The 19340-nt window shown below is 44.6% G+C and overlaps 1 protein-coding gene across 6 annotated transcripts in view; it reads left to right on the top strand.

The window, feature by feature from the left end:
* The window catches only part of INVS (inversin), a 210361-nt gene that overhangs the window by 89059 nt on the left and 101962 nt on the right, over positions 1-19340 (top strand). For all 6 annotated transcript variants that reach the window (XM_073332513.2, XM_073332511.2, XM_073332510.2 and 3 more), the window contains 2 exons: positions 2374-2547; positions 15595-15762. In XM_073332513.2, the coding sequence (XP_073188614.1) occupies positions 2374-2547; positions 15595-15762 (342 nt within the window). The remainder of the gene's footprint in view (positions 1-2373; positions 2548-15594; positions 15763-19340) is intronic.

Genomic DNA, 19340 nt, shown 5'->3' with positions numbered 1-19340 from the left:
GCCCAACAATTCTGGGATGAGAGGGAGGGAGTACCGGTTTCTGACAGTTACTTGATTGAGGGCCCGATAGTCCATGCATAGGCACAGGTTCCCATCTTTCTTTTTGACAAAAAGAAGGGCCTTGGCAGAGGAGGTTGATAGCCCGAGTAACCCTTTGGCAAGATTCTCCTGGAGATAGAGCCACAGGGCTGCCAGTTCCAATATTGCATAGATGTGGCTGAAGGGTATCTTGGCCCCAGGTTGTAGCTTAATCGGGCAGTCATAGTCTCAGTATGCTGATAGGACATTCACTTTTTTTTTCTAAAGACATCCAGGTATTTGTGGTACTTAGTGGGAAGAACAGGGGTTGATTCTGGTGGTGGTCTCACCTGACTCATGGCCAGGGTCAGGGAATTTCCAAGTGGTAATCCAGTCTCTGGCTGGGCTCCATCAAATGGTATGTGCAGGCAGATGTGCTGAAAGAGTTCAGAGTGGAAACTGACAGGATGTGCATGTCATGTGTTGCCAACCATGAGATGCCAACGATTATGGGAAAGTGCGGTAAAGAGAGAGCTCCAAATTTTAGGATTTCTCAATGATTCTAGATAACAGTTTCCAGAGGCATGGTCTCCTGGGTCACCAGGTCTGAGGACAGGAACTAGCCATCTTATAGTCTCTATGAGGTCAGGACTTACCTTTGGCTGCACTGGCATGCTCAAGGTTTGTGCAGTGTCAGCATCCATGAAGTTGTCTGCTTCCCTGGAGTCCACAAGTGCACACTGTGGGAGAACTCATCAAGGTTCACCTGGGATGTAGAGGAGGACCTGAACTTAGAGGTGTAATGAGAGCTTGCTGTGCCTTGGGCATGCTTTTATAAGGGGATGGATGTCTTGGGACCACAACAGACAGCTGGCAAGTGCGTGGCTAGGTTCCCCTCAGGAGAAACACAAACTGTGGTGGGAATGGCATTCCCTTTCCTTGGTAGTCACATGGTGGTGGGCTGCACTAAGTTGCATGGGCCCTGGGACCAACCACTTTGAAGAGTGGCACCTGGGATGTGGCACTGACCCATTCCTTTCTCTATGTCACTGGTGTAGTCTGTTATTGATGCATATGGCATGATCAAAAAAGGCATCCAAATGTGTTTGGGTTTTCATGCAAGGTAGTTCATCTTTAATTTCTTCACGCAATCCCCACTGAAACTGGTGGAGCTGTGCCTCCTCATTCCACTCCGTGTCAGAGACAAGTTGTCTGAAGTGGGTGGTGTAAGGAGGCAACCAATTCTTCCCCCACTGTAGTTTTTGCAGGTCTGCCACAGCAAAAAAAGTGCAGTAGGAATCATCCAGAATGGTAGAAAACACGTGAAAGAAAGCATCCCAGTTCAGCAGTGTTGGCATTCCTTTTCTAGCCAGAGTCAGGCCCAATCTAATGCCTCTCCCATTAAGAGGCTAATTACAAATCCTGCCTTTGCTAAATCAGTAGATAGGACTAGGGGTGGAGCAGCACATGGCAATGATTAAGAAACCCCCTAAATTTTTGGCAGTCTCCACTGGGTGTGGGAAGGTTGGCCCCACATCCAAGGATGCAGGTGCAGAACATTTCTAGAGAGCAGTATTCTCACCTTGGAGCCTGCTCCCCAGGAGTCTACTGCACTAGTTGAGTCCGCAGCGCAGCATCTGCATCTACAGGATCTGGCTTTGCAATGAGAGCTGCAACACTTGTGCTCTTGATGTAGGGAGTTCCTCCTGGGGATGGTCAACCCATTCAGACGTTTCTAGTGCCCTTTGAGACATGCCAGGCATGTGATGACCCGCTGCCTCCATGTTCCTATGGGGATGACCTTCAGCATGGGCTGGTCCAGGCAAACTGTCAGGGTCCTGGGACAAGGGTCTGGGCTTGAGCAGCTCGAGGTCAGATTTCCAGGCTGAGATCCGTACCAGAGATCATAACTTCTGTTGGGGTTCTGGGTCCCGAGTGATGGTCAGAATCCAAGTCAGAGCCACAGTGGATGCTGGGAGTTCAGCATCAGAGTCAGTTATCGTAGCTCACTGGTAATCTGCATGTTGCCTGGATGCATCCTGGAACACTCTGTGGGCTTATATGGGGTCAGGGGACCAATCGGGAGCCTCCAAGGCAGCTGTCAGTTTGGAGCTTTTGGACAGGACTTCGTATAGTGTACATCTTCTGTGGTTTGTGGATCACAAGGAGTGGCTGGGTTAAGACTGCTACCAAGTGGAGCTTGCCCACCCAGGTTCAAGTCCCTGCCAGTCATTACAGCTGGCTGGTATTGCTTTGTCACCATAATACAACAATGGTGTCTTTAAATATTGTCATCTTTTGGTTTGATTAAGTTGCTAGAACTAGTTTCTTACTGTTATATTTTTCCTTATCCAGGGAAATTATCGCTTCATGAAACTTTTACTTGCTCGTAGAGCAAACTGGATGCAAAAGGATTTAGAAGAAATGACACCTTTACATTTAACTAGCCGCCACAAGAGTCCCAAGTGCTTAGCTTTGTTGCTAAAATACATGGCACCAGGAGAAGTGGATACACAGGATAGAAACAAGGTAAGATACTGCTTTAGTGACAATTCTTGTAGCAGTTTTAATGCAATTCCAATTCATAAAACAGATAAATATGAAAGAAACATGTCTCTTATTTCTGTTACCTTGGCAGATACGTTTTCTGTATCTGAAACCTTTGTTCTTCTTTGTGTGCTTGCTCATGTCGATTCCATTCTAGGTATGCCCACGTGCGTGGTTGTTGGAGATTTTTATCTTTACTGTATCCATAGGGTGCCACGCTCACGCATTGGTATATCAGGCACTGCCAGCCCAACACCCTCTCAGTTCTTTCTTACTGCCCGTGGTGTTAGTCAGAACGCCTTTCCTTGCATAATAAGGGCTAGTGGTTTTGTCTCTTCTGACTTGGAGCCTTAAGGCCTTGTAAATAGTTGTTTATAATAATTAGTATTAAGTAGTTGTTAAGTGTAGTTAAGAGTTAGAAGTTAGAGTCCCAGCGGGAACTTTGCCCCAGGTGGGGCGTGCCCAGTCTCCGGGGTTTAAGCCCCGCGCGGACTGTAACAGGCCTATGCCTGTAAGTGACTCCTACAGCAGCTGCCTCAAGTACTTGGGGGAATCACATGTGAAGGACATGTGTTGTATTTGTAAAACTTTTCAACCCAGGACTCAGAAAGAGCAGGCTCACGTTTGCGGGCTCTCCTCATGGAGGCTGCTCTTCGTCCAGCTTCTGAGCCATCCCACCAAGTCTCGCCTAGTATCTCAGCCTTGGTGCGCAGCGCACCCCCGGCATAGGGCTCCGCCTGGCACTGCTCCCTGTTGCTGGTGCCCAGAAAGAAAACGAAGAAGCATGGCTCCCCAGCACCAGGCAAGAAAGGCCATGGGGCATCAGGCAAAGGACCCAGTTCGGGCTGCCCTGCCACGCCAGAGCCATGTGGACGTGCCTCCCCGGTCCGGGCCCTGAGCCTTTAAAGAATTCACCACCAACTCCCGGGAGCGGTACGGGACCCAAACTTCTGACGGCATCGATGCCTTCCCAAGGTCCCCCAGCGCTGAGAGAGCAGAGTCCTCCACTTGCACCGCGCGTGCCACAGGAAGCAGCAAAGGCTCCCTACAAGGACAAGCCAGCCGCTAAGACCCCTCAGGGGGCAGTGGAGCGCCACTGATCCCCTGAGACGTGGCGGTGCTCTCCGCCTCCACACCGCAGATCTCCAGCATCGCAGCCCACATCCTCTGGGGCTTGCCCTCGGTCACTAGCACCTCAATTGCCTTGGGGGAGGCACCTGATCGACATAGATCGCCTTGGGGGAGGCACCGGTCTCTGTTCCACCTGCACCATTCTCCCTCTCAGCAATTGCCTTCTCAGCGCAGATCTTGGTTACCTGCCCCGTGGGAGCACTCCCCGTCGTGACTCTGGTCCCCCCAGCACCGGTCCCCTGGATACTAGCACCGATCCTCCCACTCCAAACACCGGTCTCCGGCAACGACTGTCTGCAGGCAGATACAGGCGTCGACAGCCCTGCCATGGTCACCGGAAGGGGATTCCTCCAGCACAGAAGGGCAGTTCAGCCCCTCACCAAGACCGCACTGGCACAAATGGGCACCTGAGCCTGCGTCAATGTCTACGGTGCTGCCTTGGCAGCATGTTCAGTGGCATTATTGGAGCACCTGGGGCATGCCGGTGATGATGATGCCCTCTTTGCACCACTCACCTGCTGCTGCCTCGGAGCAACAGCTGGCAGCACCGGGCTCGGTGCATCAGACCCTCTCGGAGGTCAGGGTAGAGGAGACAGCCCCTACCCCCAAACCTCTCTTCCCCATGGGGGATGAAGCCCTGGAGCCTCCCCCGGCAGTACAGTCATCATTCTCATCCCTGGACAGTGTGGTCACGCGACCATTGAGGGCCAGGCCACCGGATGATTTTAAGGAACATCAAGCCCTGTTTCGACAAGCGGCTGAGAACTTGCGCCTAGAGGTGGAGGAGATGGCCAAGCAGGTGGACACTTTGTTCAATGTCCTCTCAGCCTCTACCCTGGCACATGTTGCATTACCAGTGCATGACCTAGTCCTGAAAATTACCAAGGCCTCTAGCGAACCCCGTCGTCCATCCCTCACACCTCCAAAAGGGCCGGAAAAAAGTACTTCATCCCAGCCAAAAGGTTCGAGTACCTTTATACCCACCCACCTTCGGGCTCGCTGGTTGTCTCTGCAGTCAATGAAAGGGACAAATAGGGGCACACTAGTTCAACTCCCAAAAATAAAGAGGCCAAAAGATTGGATCTTTTTGGGAGAAAAGTTTATTCAACAGCCAGCCTGCAGGTCCAGGTGGTGAACCATCAGGCTCTCTTGGGCAGATACAATTTTAATGTCTGGGACTCCCTTCCTAACTTTAAGGAGTTCCTTGCTCAGGGTCTGGTCCAGAAATTCAGCACCCTGGTGGAGAAGGGCACTATAGTGGCAATGTGCTCTCTCCAGATGGCATGGGATGCGGGCAGACTCGGTGGCTAGGGTCAAGTCGGTGGTGGTCATGAGGCGCAGCTCCTGGCTTCAGACTGCCAGCCTGTCCCAAGAGATGCAGACCTCTATCCAGGACCTCCCATTCACTGGGAATGGTCTCTTTGGAACAGACTGATGCAAGGTTGCATGGATTAAAGGAGACTTGGGTCACCCTTTGCTCGCTGGGTACGCATATGCTGCAGTCTGCAGAGAAACAGTTCTGGCTGCCCCTGCGACAAAGGCCTTGGCAGCCTCATCAAGGGCCTGCAAGGAGAAGTGATGGAGACATGAGCTTTAGTTGTCGCTGCCCTTCCTCCTCCCACTCACCCGCGCAGCCTGGCCCAGTGAAACATCCCAGGGGCCAGAAGCGCTCATTTTGAAGATGTGCTTAAGAGTGACACCCCAATCAATTTCCCAGATCCACCTTGTTCTTTCCTTGACCATCTTCATCCCTACCCTTCGGCCTGGTTACGGGTCTCCACAGACCGCTGGGTGCTGGACATAGTATCTTGGGGCTATAACCTGCAATTTTCAGCCACCCCTCCCTCCCACCTCCCTCTTCGAGCAACTCCTCATCCAAGAGGTCGAGAACCTCCTGCTCCTGGAGGCGATGGAGGAGGTCCCTCGGGGCATGAAAGGAAAAGAGTTCTATTCCCGCTACTTCCTAATTCCAAAAGCAAAAGTGGACCTCAGATCATTCTTGACCTGCATCGCTTCAACAAGTCTCTCAGAAAGTTGAAGATTCGCATGGTCTCCCTGGCCTCCATCACCCCCTCCCTGGATCCAGGAGACTGATATACTGCCTTCGACTTAAAGGAATACATTTCCATATTCTAAGGTCACAGAGTTTTCCTCCATTTCATAGTGGGTGGACGCCATTTTCAGTTCACAGCGCTGCCCTTTGGCCTCTCATTGGCCCTGAGGGTGTTCAAAAAATTTATGGCACCAGTGGTTGCTTACCTGAGACGTCGAGGGGTCCAGGTCTTCCCGTATCTCGAAACTGGCTCATCAAGGGCTGGTCTTGGGAGCAAGTGCAAAGGACCCTCAATCTGGTGCGTTCCACCTGTCGCAACCTGGGCCTGTTAATAAACGAGAAAAAACAACACTTTAACTCTTGTGCAGTGAATAGAGTTCATTGGAATGGTTCTTGACTCCAAGCACCTTCCAGAAGTGCATTTTCCGGCTGTCAGACCTTATGTCCCATGTAAAGAACCACCCGCTAACCATGGCTCACACCTGCCTGTGGCTGTTGGCCACATAGCCACATGTACGTACATGGTCAGCCATGCTTGGCTCCAACTCCGGCCTCTGCAAGCGTGGTTGGCGTTGGTCTACGTCCCCAGCAGGCATGACCTACACGGGGTGTAGTTAGGGTGCCGGATCACATCAGGTCATCCCTGGATTGGTGGTTGGAGCCCGGATCAGTGTTGGAGGGAGTACCCTTTGAGACCCCATTCCCATTGCTGACCCTGGTCTCCGATGCTTTGGACCTGGGCTGGGGAGCCCACCTGGGCGACTTGAGCACGCAGGGCCTCTGGTTACTAGACAATCTGGCTCTCCACATCAACATCAGGGAGCTCAGTGCGGTTCTCTTGGCCTCCCAGGCTTTCTTGCCCCACCTGACGGGCAAGGTGGTGCAGGTCCTGATGGACAATACCCGTGTGGTGTATTACATCAACAAGCATGATGGTGCCAGGTCTTTGGCCCTATATGAAGAAGCTTCCCGCCTTTGGGATTTTTGTGAGTGGGATGTGTCATAAATATAAAGAGAAGGGTAACCACCTTTCTGTATACAGTGCTATAAAATCCCTCCTGGCCAGAGGCAACATCCTGTTACCTGTAAAGGGTTAAGAAGCTCAGCTAACCTGGCTGGCATCTGACCCAAAGGACCAATAAAGGGACAAGATACTTTCAAATCTTGGCGGGGGGAGGCTTTTGTTTGTGCTCTTTGTTTACGTGGTTGTTCTCTCTTGGGACTGAGAGAGGCCAGACAGAAATCCCATCTTCTCCAACCCATCCTAATCGAAGTCTCCACTATTGCAACCAGTATAGTTAAGCCAGGATTAGTAAAGCGGATTAGTTTATCTTTTGTTTTATGTGAATTTTCCCTGTGCTAAGAGGGAGGTTTATTCCTGTTTTCTGTAACTTTAAGGTTTTGCCCAGAGGGGGATCCTCTGTGTTTTGAATCTGAATACCCTGTAAAGTATTTTCCATCCTGATTTTACAGAGAGGATTTTTACCTTTTTTTTTTTTTTTTTTTTTAAATAAAATCCTTCTTTTAAGAACCTGACTGATTTTTCCATTGTTCCAAGATCCAGGGGTTTGGGTCTTTGATGATTTTGTAACAAATCCGTTAGGATATTATTCTCAAGCCTCCCCAAGAAAGGGGGTGTGTAGGGTTTGGGGGGATATTTTAGGGGAAGACGTCTCCAAGTGGGCTCTTTCCCTGTTCTTTGTTTAAAACGCTTGGTGGTGGCAGCATACTGTTCAAGGACAAGGCAAAGTTTGTACCTTGGGGAAGTTTTTAACCTAAGCTGGTAAGAATAAGGGGGTCTTTCATGCAGGTCCCCACATCTGTACCGTAGAGTTCAGAGTGGGGAAGGAACTCTGACAGGATGTCATTCATCTGATAGCCTGCCTGGAGCCAGAAATGTTCCGATCACTTTGGCATATCACCTCAGGAGGACTTTCTCATTTCACCATGAGTGATCGCACCATCTGGAGTGGTCAGCATAATCTTGCAGAGATGGGGGACTCCCTAGGTGGACCTGTTCATGTCTAGGCAGAACAGAAAATGCCACGTGTTCCGTTCAATCCGTGGGATGGACAGGGGCTCCCTGTCAGATGCCTTTCTCATTCCTCAGTTAGGGGCACCAATGTATGCCTTCCTGCCAGTGTCATTGATTTACAGGGTCCTTGTGAAGATCAAGCAAGACAGGGCGAGAATTATCCTAATAGTCTTCACATGGCCTCACCAGCACTGGTTTGGCACATTGCTGAGCCTTTCGGTAGGCACCCTGCTGCAGTTGCCCCTCTGGTCAGATCTGCTGTCCAAGAACCACTGTAGCCTTTTGCACCCAACCCTGGCGGTGCTGCACTTGGTGCTTGGCTACTGCATGACTAAGCGTGGACAAACAGTCATGCTCAGCCCGTGTTCAACAGGTCTTCCTGGGTATCAGGAAACACTCCACCAGAGCGACTTAGCTGGCCAAATGGAAAAGGTTCATGTGCTGGGCCTTGGAACAACATATTCGGGCCAAGCAGGCCCGGTTGCATGAGATCCTGGATTATCTGCTGCACCTCAAACTCCAAGGTTTGTCCCGGTCATCAATCAAGGTTCACCTGGCCACTATCTCTACTTTCCATCCCCCGTTCCAAGGCAGGTTGATCTTTGCTCATGACATGACGGCACGGTTTTTGAAAGGTCCGGAGCATCTCTACCCGGACGTCCGAGATCCCATCCGTCCAGGATTTGAATCTCATGCTGTCGAGGCTAATGGGGGCTCCCTTCGAGGCTCTGGCTTCCTGCCGTCTCCTGCTTCTCTTCTGGAAGGTTTCATTCCTGGCTGTGATAACATCGGCTTGCAGGGTGTTTGAGAGCAGGGCACTTACTTTGGAACCACCCTATATGGTCTTCTACAAGGATAAGGTCCAGCTTCGCCCGCACCCGACGTTTCTGGCCAAGGTAATTTCCTAGTTTTACACTGGCCAGGACACATACTTACCCGTCTTCTTTCCAAAGCCTCATCATCATCTGAGGAGTGCAGGCTACACTGGACATCAGGAGAGCGCTGTCCTTCTACGTAGATAGTACAATGCCGTTCCATGAGTCAACGCAAGTGTTTGTTGCGGTGGCAGACAGAATGAAAGGTTGCCCAGTGTCTGCTCAGAGGATTTCATCCTGGATCACAGCCTGCATCCGATACTGCTATGAGCTGGTGAAGGTGTCTCCGCCAACGATCGTGACGACACACTCGACTAGGGCATAAGCGTCATCAGCGGTCTTCCTGGCACAGGTATCAATCCAAGAGATCTGTTGGGCCGCTACCTGGTTGTCTGTCCACATGTTCATGTCTCATTATGCACTTACCCAGTAAGCTCGAGACAACACTGACTTAGGCAGAGAAGTTCTGCAAGCTGCAAGACAGCGAACTCCGAGCCCACCTCCATTGATACTGCTTGTGAATCACCTAGAATGGAATCAACATGAGCAAGCACTTGAAGAAGAAAAACCAGTCACCTACCTTTCGTAACTGTTTTTCTTCAAGACGTGTTGCTCATGTCCATTCCATTACCCTCCCTCCTACCCCTCTGTCGGAATTGCCAGCAAGAAGGAACTGAGAGGGCATAGGGCTGGTGGCACCTGATATACCGACGCATGAGTGTGACACTCAGGGGGGCGCCACAGCTGACCCTATGGATACCGCTAAGGCAAAAATCTCCAACAACCACGTGCGTGGGCACAAGCACACCTAGAATGGAATGGACACGGGCAGCACATCTCAAAGAACAACAGTTTTGAAAGGTAAGTAACTGGGTTTTTTGCTTTCACAAAATAAGCTTGGTACAGTATGTGACAAATTTGCTCCTTTGCTTTGGTGAGTCCTGCGCTTATTGGCAGATTTGCTCACCTCAGAGATTCATGGCAGCCCTCAGTTTGGTCACTTTTGCTTGTGGCTCAAACCTGCCGTTCACTCAGCTAACCTCATCACTGGCCAGCATGGGAAAAAGGAAGGAGAACAATCCCTGCAGTCTCTGCTGATCCACCTACTGGGTCGGGGGGATAGGCCAGAGACCTTCCCTTCAGGTGGGACGCACAGTCCAGGTCAACTCCTCTTGTACCAACTCGGGGGAAGAGGTGGGGGGAACCTGGGTCCGCCCTCTACTCCGGGTCCCAGCCCAGGGCACTGTGGAACACAGCTGTCTACAGTGTTTCGTGTAACACCTGTGCAACAGCTACAACTCCCTGGGCTACTTCCCCATGGCCTCCTCCCAACACCTTCTTTATCCTCAGGACCTTCCTCCTGATGCCAGATAGCGTTTGTACTCCTCAGTCCTCCAGCAGCACGCCCTCCCACTCTCAGCTCCTTGCACACTTCCCACTAACCAGGTGCCTGATTAGCCTGCATGTCTTAATTGATTCTAGCAGCTTCTTAATTGGCTCCAGGTGCCCTAATTAGCCTGCTTGCCTTAATTCATTCCAGCAAGTTCCTGATTGTTCTGGAACTGCCCCTGTTACCTTACCCAGGGAAAAGGGACCTGCTTGAATGTGGGACTAATATATCTCCGTTCGATCACTCTCCTGTAGCCATCTGGCCCGACCCTGTCACAAGTAATGATCTGTAACAATGGTACAATAATGATCTGTAACAATATACTTGTTATTTCCAGACAGGATTTATGTAAAATGGATTTAAGGTTGAGGATACGTATCAGTTATTTGGAATAAGCTACATTACTGAGATATTGAAATTATCGCCAAACCAAGTATTATAAACCCAGGAAACTATCAGTTCAGGTTCAATTTAAAAGAAATCCAAACATATTAAGGTATGAAAGTGCAAAGTTAAGGCATCCAGACAACCTTAACTGTAAGAAGCTCTTCAAACTTTCCACATAGTTAAAACTCACTGAAATCTTGTGCAAAACCTACCTTTGAATATTTGGGGGAGTTAATGGTCATTTCCCCCCCACTCCCATTATTCTTCAAAACTGAATGTTTCTCCATTAGCAGAAACCGTAACTCTGCCCTGTAGTAACACCATGAAGGGGAAAAAAAGAGAAAAACATTTATCTTTAACAGTCAATGTATGTTAATCAGGGTCCACAAACATCAAAACTGTTACATTGTTTGGATAGTTTTAATCCTAGTAAAACCCCTGAATAAGCATTTTTCATTTATGCAGTTGGCAAAGCTGAGAGCTGATGATGTGATAATTGAGGCTACAAATGTACCTTAATTGTGAGCTCAACTGTAAAAAGTACATGAAATTTCATCAGATGTCACAATAATCTGTAATAACAAATGTTGATAGGAAAAAGTGTGAAAGGAAGAGAGAGACTTAATTAGTCCAAAGTAAAAGGTCTACTGATATGACTCAAGGTCTGTTTTAAGATCATACTTGGTAAACAAGAGACGTGTGGAACAGAAATCAATAAACCAAAATTGATGTGTTGGAAACTAGCCCTAATTGGTGGACAAAATAATGAGGGGATGAGTTATTCCACCCCCCCCCCCCCATTCCGTTTGTGGTTTCTTAAAGAAAGAGACTTTAAGGAGAAAAATTGGCTACTGGATCAGGTTTCACCATCATAGCTGCCACCTCCTCCATGTCCTGGGACCAAAGACTTTCTTCATCCTGATTCTGAGAGTTGTCCTGACTAGGCTGGGCTATAGAGAGATACTCAGATGACATTGCCACCTCTACCAGCTCAAGCTGAATCCCAAACACCACCTGGGATGAAATGGGATTGGAATTTAACAACAGCTCCAGCTCATCTCAACTAACTTCTCTTTTCCCCAAAAACACAGTTGTTACCATCTTTTATACCATCTAAGGGACTGTCAAACGAAAGGTTTTTTCCTTGTAAAAACTCTTCAGCTAAAGGGAACACAGGATGTTGTTAAAATGAAAGCCTTCTTTAATACTTTATATTTCAAATGCTCTAACTGTTTTTCCTTCCTTTCTTTATATTTAATAAAAGGTTAAAAGGATTTTTAGTGATGTATTTGCCATGGTACAAAGCAGGCTGAGGTCTCTGTATTTCAAACCCCAGACCTTGTTTAACACTGTTTGATATTGGACAGTGACTGGGGTATGATAACATCTTTGGCCCATTTAGTCCATCTAAATTAATACAGTTGTGGATTGATTTGCTCAAGGTCACACAGCAAGTCAAATGGCAGAGCTCTGTTTACTTGGGCCATTGTCTTAGTATGGATTTATATTTAAGGATGTTATGGGGCTGCTATAGACTGCAGTAATCTATCTTAAATTGTAAATTTTAAGAGTGTTTGTGGGTAGAGCATTGCATCCGCACTTCCTAAACACAGAACCTGCATGTGGTGAGGAGTAAAGACCTGTGTTCGGAGGGCATCAATAAAGACAATCCCTGGGTAGGATCAAGAGGAGTAAAAATACATCCTCTGTTTGTCAGGAGGGAGTAAACAAAACTCATTTGCATGAGGGGAAGTGAACAAAACCCGTTACCTGTTTCTGAGTCATTGACAACTTGAAAGCAAATGATCTTGAATGCTTATGGATCAGTGCTCTAACAGATAAAGCACAAATAGGGTACTAAAACCACCATTTACAGACCGCCAAATCACATTGGAGAATAGGATTATCAGCTCCTTAAGCAACTATCTTTAATTTGCAGGGTAAAAGGTTGTGTTATCATGCAGGACTTTAATCTGCATGATTTGCCGGATGTCTCATGCTGCCAGTACTAAAACATAGTTGGAATTTCTAAAAATTATAGTTGACCGTTGCCTAACCCAAAAAGTGTTGCATCTGTCACAGGAGAATTCTATACAAAACCTCCTCTTGACAGATTAAGAGAAATTGATCACAGAACTAAAAATTAGTGATAGCTTAGGTACAGGTGATCCTGAGTTGATTACATTTATTGTGTGGTTTCAGAGTAGCTGCCATGTTAGTCTGTATTCGCAAAAAGAAAAGGAGTATTAGTGGCACCTTAGAGACTAGCCAATTTATTTGAGCATAAGCTTTCATGAGCTACAGCTCACTTCATCGGATGCATTCAGTGGAAAATACAGTGAGGAGATGAAAAAATGGGTGTTATCGTACACACTGTAAGGAGAGTGATCACTTACAGTGTGTATGATAACACCCATTTTTTCATGTTCTGTGTGTATATAAATCTCCTCACTGTATTTTCCACTGAATGCATCCGATGAAGTGAGTTGTAGCTCACGAAAGCTTATGCTCAGATAAATTGGTTAGTCTCTAAGGTGCCACTAGTACTCCTTTTCTGTTTATTGTGTGCAAACAGATAAAAGTCCAAACCAATAATATATGTACTTGATGTTTTTAAAGGGCCAGTTTCACAAAGCTGAATGGGAACACTGAATAGGAATAGGAAAGTTATATTACCTCTGTTTGGCATTGGTGCAATTAATATCAGAATACTGTGATCATTTCTGCCTTGCATGGTGTCAAGTATCAGGGGGTAGCCATGTTAGTCTGCATCTACAAAAACAACAAGGAGTCTCATGGCACCTTAAAGACTAACAGATTTATTTGGGCATAAGCTTTCGTAGGTAAAAAACCACTTCTTCAGATGCATGGAGTGAAAATTACCAAATAAGTGGTAATTTTCACTCCATGCATCTGAAGAAGTGGTTTTTTACCCATGAAAGCTTATGCCCAAATAAATCTGTTAGTCTTTAAGGTGTCAACGAACTCCTTGTTGTTTTTGTGATCATTTCTGGTGTCAATAATTGAAGAAGGATGTTGATAAATTGGTTCAGAGAAGAGCCACGAAAATTATTAAAGGATGGAAAACATATGTTATATTGAAAGACTTAAGGAGCTCAATCTGTTTAGTATAAGAAAGAGAAGATTAAGACCGACTTGACCACAATCTGTAAGTACCTTAGGAAACAGAAATTTGATAATACAGGACTCTTCAATCTAGCAGAAAAAGTTACAACAAGATCCATTGGCTTGAAGTTGAAACTAGACAAATTGAGATTAGAAATGAGGTCCAAATTTTTATTGGTGTGGGTAGTTAACCATTGGAACAATTTACCAAGGTTTATGGTGGATTCTCCATCATTGGAAATGTTTAAATCAAGATTGGATGTTTTTCTAAAAGATGTGCTGGAATTAATTCAATAAACAGGAATTAATTCAAATAAGTGTTATGCTGGAAGTTAGATTAAATGATCACAGTGGTCCCCTCTGACTTTATAATGTATGTCTATGGGCTTGTTTTCACTATTGCGGTAAGTCAACCTAAGTTACGCTACTCCAGCTACGTGAATAGTGTAGCTGAAGTTGACATAGCTTAGGTTGACTTACCCCGGTATCTTCAATGTGCTGCGTCAACAGGAGACGCTCTCCGGTCAACTTACTTTACTCTTCTCAGAGAGGTAGAATACCGGGGTCAACCAGACAGTGCTCTGCCATCGATTTAGCAGGTCTTCAGTAGACCCACTAAATCAACCCCTGCTGCATCGATTGCAGCAGCATTGATCTCCCCATAGTGGAGACCAGCCCTATGAAAACCCTTTTGTATGTGTGTTGGTATAGGAAGTAAACACAGTCCCTGTGTATGGAAAGAGGGAGGGAACAAAATCCTTATGTGTGTGGGAGAAAGGGGAAAAAACAGTCCTATGATGAGGGAGAGGGATTTTGGGATTGTCTCAGGCCCAGCAAAGAAAAACACACTACACAATAAACCTGTGCACATAAGTTAATGCTGAATATTTACTAACATTTCTGGTGTCCCAATTAAGTTTGTTACTCTGCTATGAAGAGTAAATAAGTTGTGTGTAGCATGTTTCCTTGTTTGTTGTAGGGAGAAGGAAGCTCCTAGTGAAGTGAAATCTGTCTATCTCAGTGGAAATATGCTATGTGGACATTATGCATAATTAAGAGGTGTCCTATATCTTTGAATGTCCTTGTTTTTTAATGGTTTGTGAGTTTTTGAAGTCAAATAGATGAAATCACATCATATGAAAACTCTTGTCCAATGTCCAGAACTTCATACTGAAACTAAGGGCCTGCCTACACGGCAACTAGACACCCTCTGCTGGCCCGTGCCAACTAATTTGGGCTTGCAGGGCTAAGGCTGCAGGGTTGTTTCATTGCTGTGTAGAATTCTGGGCTCAGACTGGAGACTGAGCTCTGGGACCCTCCCACCTTGCAGGGCCCTACACCCTGGGATCCAGCCCAAGCCCGGAGTTCTACACAGCAATGAATCCATGACTTCCAGAGACCTCCATGACTTCAGCCTGTGGCAGCTAGGAGCTGCAGGATCCCCCCCACTGCCTGTGGTGGCTCAGAGTGGTGGGAGTTACTCTGCAGCTCCCATCCGCTGCAGGCGGTGGGGGGACTCCACAGCTCCAAGCCTCCACGGGTAGGGGGGGACCCTGGACTTCCAAGCTGGGGCCTCCGCAGCTGCTGAGCTGCTGCGGGCAGTGTGGGGACTCCTCAGCTCCCCATTTTGTCATGGATGTTTTTAGTAAAAGTCACGGACAGGTCATGGGCTTCTGTGAATTTTTCTTTATTGCCTGTGATCTGTCTGTGACTTTTACTAAAAATACCTGTGACAAAATCTTAGCCTTAATTGTAGGTCTAAGATACATTAATGTTCATGTTGCAACAGCAGTGTAAATAGTGTAAATCTCTACACTTCAAAAAATATAACCGGATTAGAGATCATTAAGAAAGGTTACTTGGAATTTATAAAAAGATATCTTCATAGATTCTTGGATCTTCCAAGAATCTATGAAGATATTTTTTTTATACGTTCCAAGTATTTTTTCACAAAACTAATTTTGAAACTGTATCCATTTAATTTCATTGTTAAAGTTGATGTATTTGTAAAATTTGTGATGTTGTGTTCTAGCAAACTGCTCTGCACTGGAGTGCCTACTACAATAACCCAGAGCATGTGAAACTTCTTATAAAACACGATTCTAATATTGGAATACCTGATATTGAAGGCAAAATCCCACTTCATTGGGCAGCTAACCACAAGGATCCCAGTGCAATTCTAACAGTCAAATGTATTCTGGTAAGAGAGTTTATTATAATAATTCCTTTCTGTCTATGGTCCTGTACTCGATATACATATTTTCAATTTCATGGAAGTATAAAATATGATGGATCACTCCACTGGTCCTTGTAATGCTAAACCCTTTCGTGTCCAATAACTATTTCATAAGAAATAGAATATACCTCACAGTGCACCTAGGCAGCTGTGTTTTGCTGAAGATTGAAAGGAATTCCTTCTGAACTGCAAAGGACAGTAAATTTATGGCCCAAAGCATGATATGATTATTTACATAGCTGTAAATGTTTTGGGGGCTGTAAAATCTACCCTTTTAAATAGGCATATTATTTGTCTTAATGATTTGAGCAGTGAATTTCATTAGGAGACTACCTAATACGTTGTACATGTTTCTTTTAGTTGATTCTAGATTGACTGCCACTTAATTTCGTGATGTGAATCCAGCTTCTTACGTTATGGGTCAGAGTACAAGGATATGCTAATCAATTTTCAGCATGCCTGGATCAGTTTATTCAGAATTATATAGTCCCCTCTAGAAATCTTCCTTTGTAGATTAAATAATCCTTTGCTGACTTGTATGTTTTCCTTCTCTCTCTCTCTTGTTAGAAACTATAATGACTGCACAGAGTCATACAAAATTGTTAGGGCCTAATTCTATCCTGACTTTCACTCCGTGGAACCCCAGTAACTTCAGTGACATGAAACAAGGGTATGAAATGCAGAATTGCATTTTCCCTTTAATATCACAGCAGTCTCTGTTATTTTCTACCTCTTTAAGATGTTTTTTCACGAGGCAGACATCCATTGAGCTATCTATAATGGCTGTTTATACTTAGAAGATCTTGCAAGTTGAGAACTCTTCTGCACATATGCAAATTTAGCCCAATTTGCTAAAGCACATTCATAACCTTACATTTAGCCATTTTAAATTGTAGACTATTAAAATAGTAATTTTCTGACATATATAATCAATAGTAATAATAATAATGTTTACAAAATTGTATTGGGCATCTTTTATTCCAAATATGGCATTTGAATTTTGAAGATATTTGTAATATATTCAGTACTTCGGGGTTTATTTACAGTACAAGATAACTTTAAAATAGTCCTTTTATAAACATCCCAATTCCAGTGCTATAGACAGATATTTGTTGAACAATGGGCAGTGGTTAAAATAATCAGATTTAGAGTTTTATGTTTTCAAATGTTGGAGTTGTTTAAAACAGAGATTATCAATCTTTTTCATAGTGTGGACCATCTCATAAAGAGCCTGATCCTGCACCCACTGAAGTTAGTGGCAAAGATTCCATTGCCTTCAGTGGTACAAGATCAACATCATGGTCGGGTGTTATTGTGAAAAGTAACTGTACATAGGTGGCCCTTTCTTACTCAACGGATGTGTTCCTTGCTTGCATTCAGAGCTAGGTTTTACAAGTTTAAAAATGTTAAAAGTAAGTTTTTACTATTGTTTACTCTTTCTGGAGCCAACACATCTGAGTGCATGAGTGGAAGGATTCTGTACTTCCTTGTGCATCATCAACCAACTGCTTATTAACTTCCAGCTGATTACCCCTGGATAAGCCACCAAAAGGGAAAGAGGTAGCACTGGTTTAAATGAGGAGATATTTTGACCTACAAAACCTTTATAACAGATGATGATGTATGAAAAGGAAAGAGCTCAACTTGACTCTCAGAGTAGGTTAAATTTTCAGGGCTAGCACTTAGGAACAACTGGTCATATTTGATACAGAAATTATTTTATGGAACCCTACAATGCCGTTTTCATAAACTTTCAGAGTAATGCCAGAATTTAAGCTGGAGTTCATCTCCTGAACAACTTCCCTTCTCACCTTTCTAAACCCCACAGTACTTTGTTACATGAAAAAAAATTGGGACAGAATTAAGGGTAAAAGAACAAAGTAGAGTTGCACCATCTGATGGGTGCAGCTGCTGAGTTCCATATCCCTATTTTTTATCTTTTATTGTTTATTTTTTTTACAAGTATGAGACATGATATTTATTAGTTCAAAAAGCTTCCATGGTTTCCTGCCATCTCCATTACTCTAATCACTGCTGATCACTTTGCAATTTACTTCTGCACTTTCAATTTTAACATAGTGTGAAAATCTAATCACAGCTAACCTTTACACCAGAAAAAAACACCTAGGAAAGAAAGAAGCAGCAGTATAGGAGGTGATAGGTGCTTAGTTACTTTTATATTAATTTGTCAAAAAAATCTGGAAGCACTTGTGTCCTGGACTAGGTACAACTAGTAACAAGAGTTGTTGCATGAAGCTTAAAAGATACTTCACTATTGTGGCAAAAGCAGCTCTGCAGACTATGTGGAAGTGCTCTGTGGACCATCATGCTCCCCATACTGCAGTTTGAAAACCACTAATTTAAAACTTCCTCATTAAGCACTTGGCTTCCCAAAACGCAGGAATAAATCAGAGATGAGGGAATGATGATCTTCTGGTTCCCAATAATAATACCATCAATTTGTGCACACATTTCTTCTCTAATAAACTTTGGAGTGTTCATTGAAAAAGTCATTCATTGCTATGCACTTTGTCATTTTGAATGAGCCATCTCTTAAAAATAGTGGGATTGCTTTTTCATCTTTCTGCCTTATATTCCACCTACTAAGCGGTCCAAATGCGCACAGTGACAGCCAACTGTACCCAGGAAATAACAGAGTGAGGGAAGAGACTTAATTCCCTCCCTTCATTCATTGTATGGCTCGAGTAAAAACAATTTGGCAATGTAGTAGAACTGTAAGCCATACTTCTATTATTTTTCTAAAATTTATAATAGCTTGGCATTTGTAAAAACATTTCTTCTAATTGTGTACTTAGTTAATAGGAAAGATTCCTATTTCCCAACTCTTATTAATATACTAGATTAGATGAAACTTTGTGGATAGAATCTGTCAAATTTAACCCAGCTGTTGTGCCTGACTACTAACTTGTGGCTATATCCAGTGATAATTTACAGCCTAGTTTGGTATACTGGTCTTGGATGATTATTATTTGTGGGGTTTTTTATTTGTTTGTTTTGCATTATTTTCTAGTAAGGCACAGATAACTAATATCTATTGATTAAAAGTCTATAATTAATGTTTCCAGTGCATGAAACTGAGAACTCTTCTAGTGATTACTTAATATGGCATAGATAGTTAAATATTTACTTATAATATTACATCCAAAAATGACCATTAAGCTTTAAAATAAAGTAATCAAATGTTAGGACATTCCAGTAGTTAATATTACTAGAAATCAATGAGTCAGAAATGAGGAAATTCTAGAGTTATGGTTTATACTGCAACGTTAACTCATCCAGGTTGCACCTGTGAAATATGGTTAAATATAACCCCAAATGTATTTGTGTTATTTTATCTATTCAATAAAATATACAAGATGTGCAACATGGCTGAATTAACATTGCAGTATAAACAGTAACTATGGAATTTCCAAACTTTTCTCCTCTTGATTTATCATTCTCAACGTTGAAGCACTGCTAGTTTTTGCATTTAATATTTACAACATTTTGAAAAGGTAGGTGATTTTGGACCTGTTCCAATA

This window comes from Lepidochelys kempii, chromosome 2 (genome assembly GCF_965140285.1).
Source record: "Lepidochelys kempii isolate rLepKem1 chromosome 2, rLepKem1.hap1, whole genome shotgun sequence".
Lineage (NCBI taxonomy): Eukaryota > Metazoa > Chordata > Testudines > Cheloniidae > Lepidochelys > Lepidochelys kempii.
This window is presented reverse-complemented; position numbering and strand designations above follow the sequence as displayed.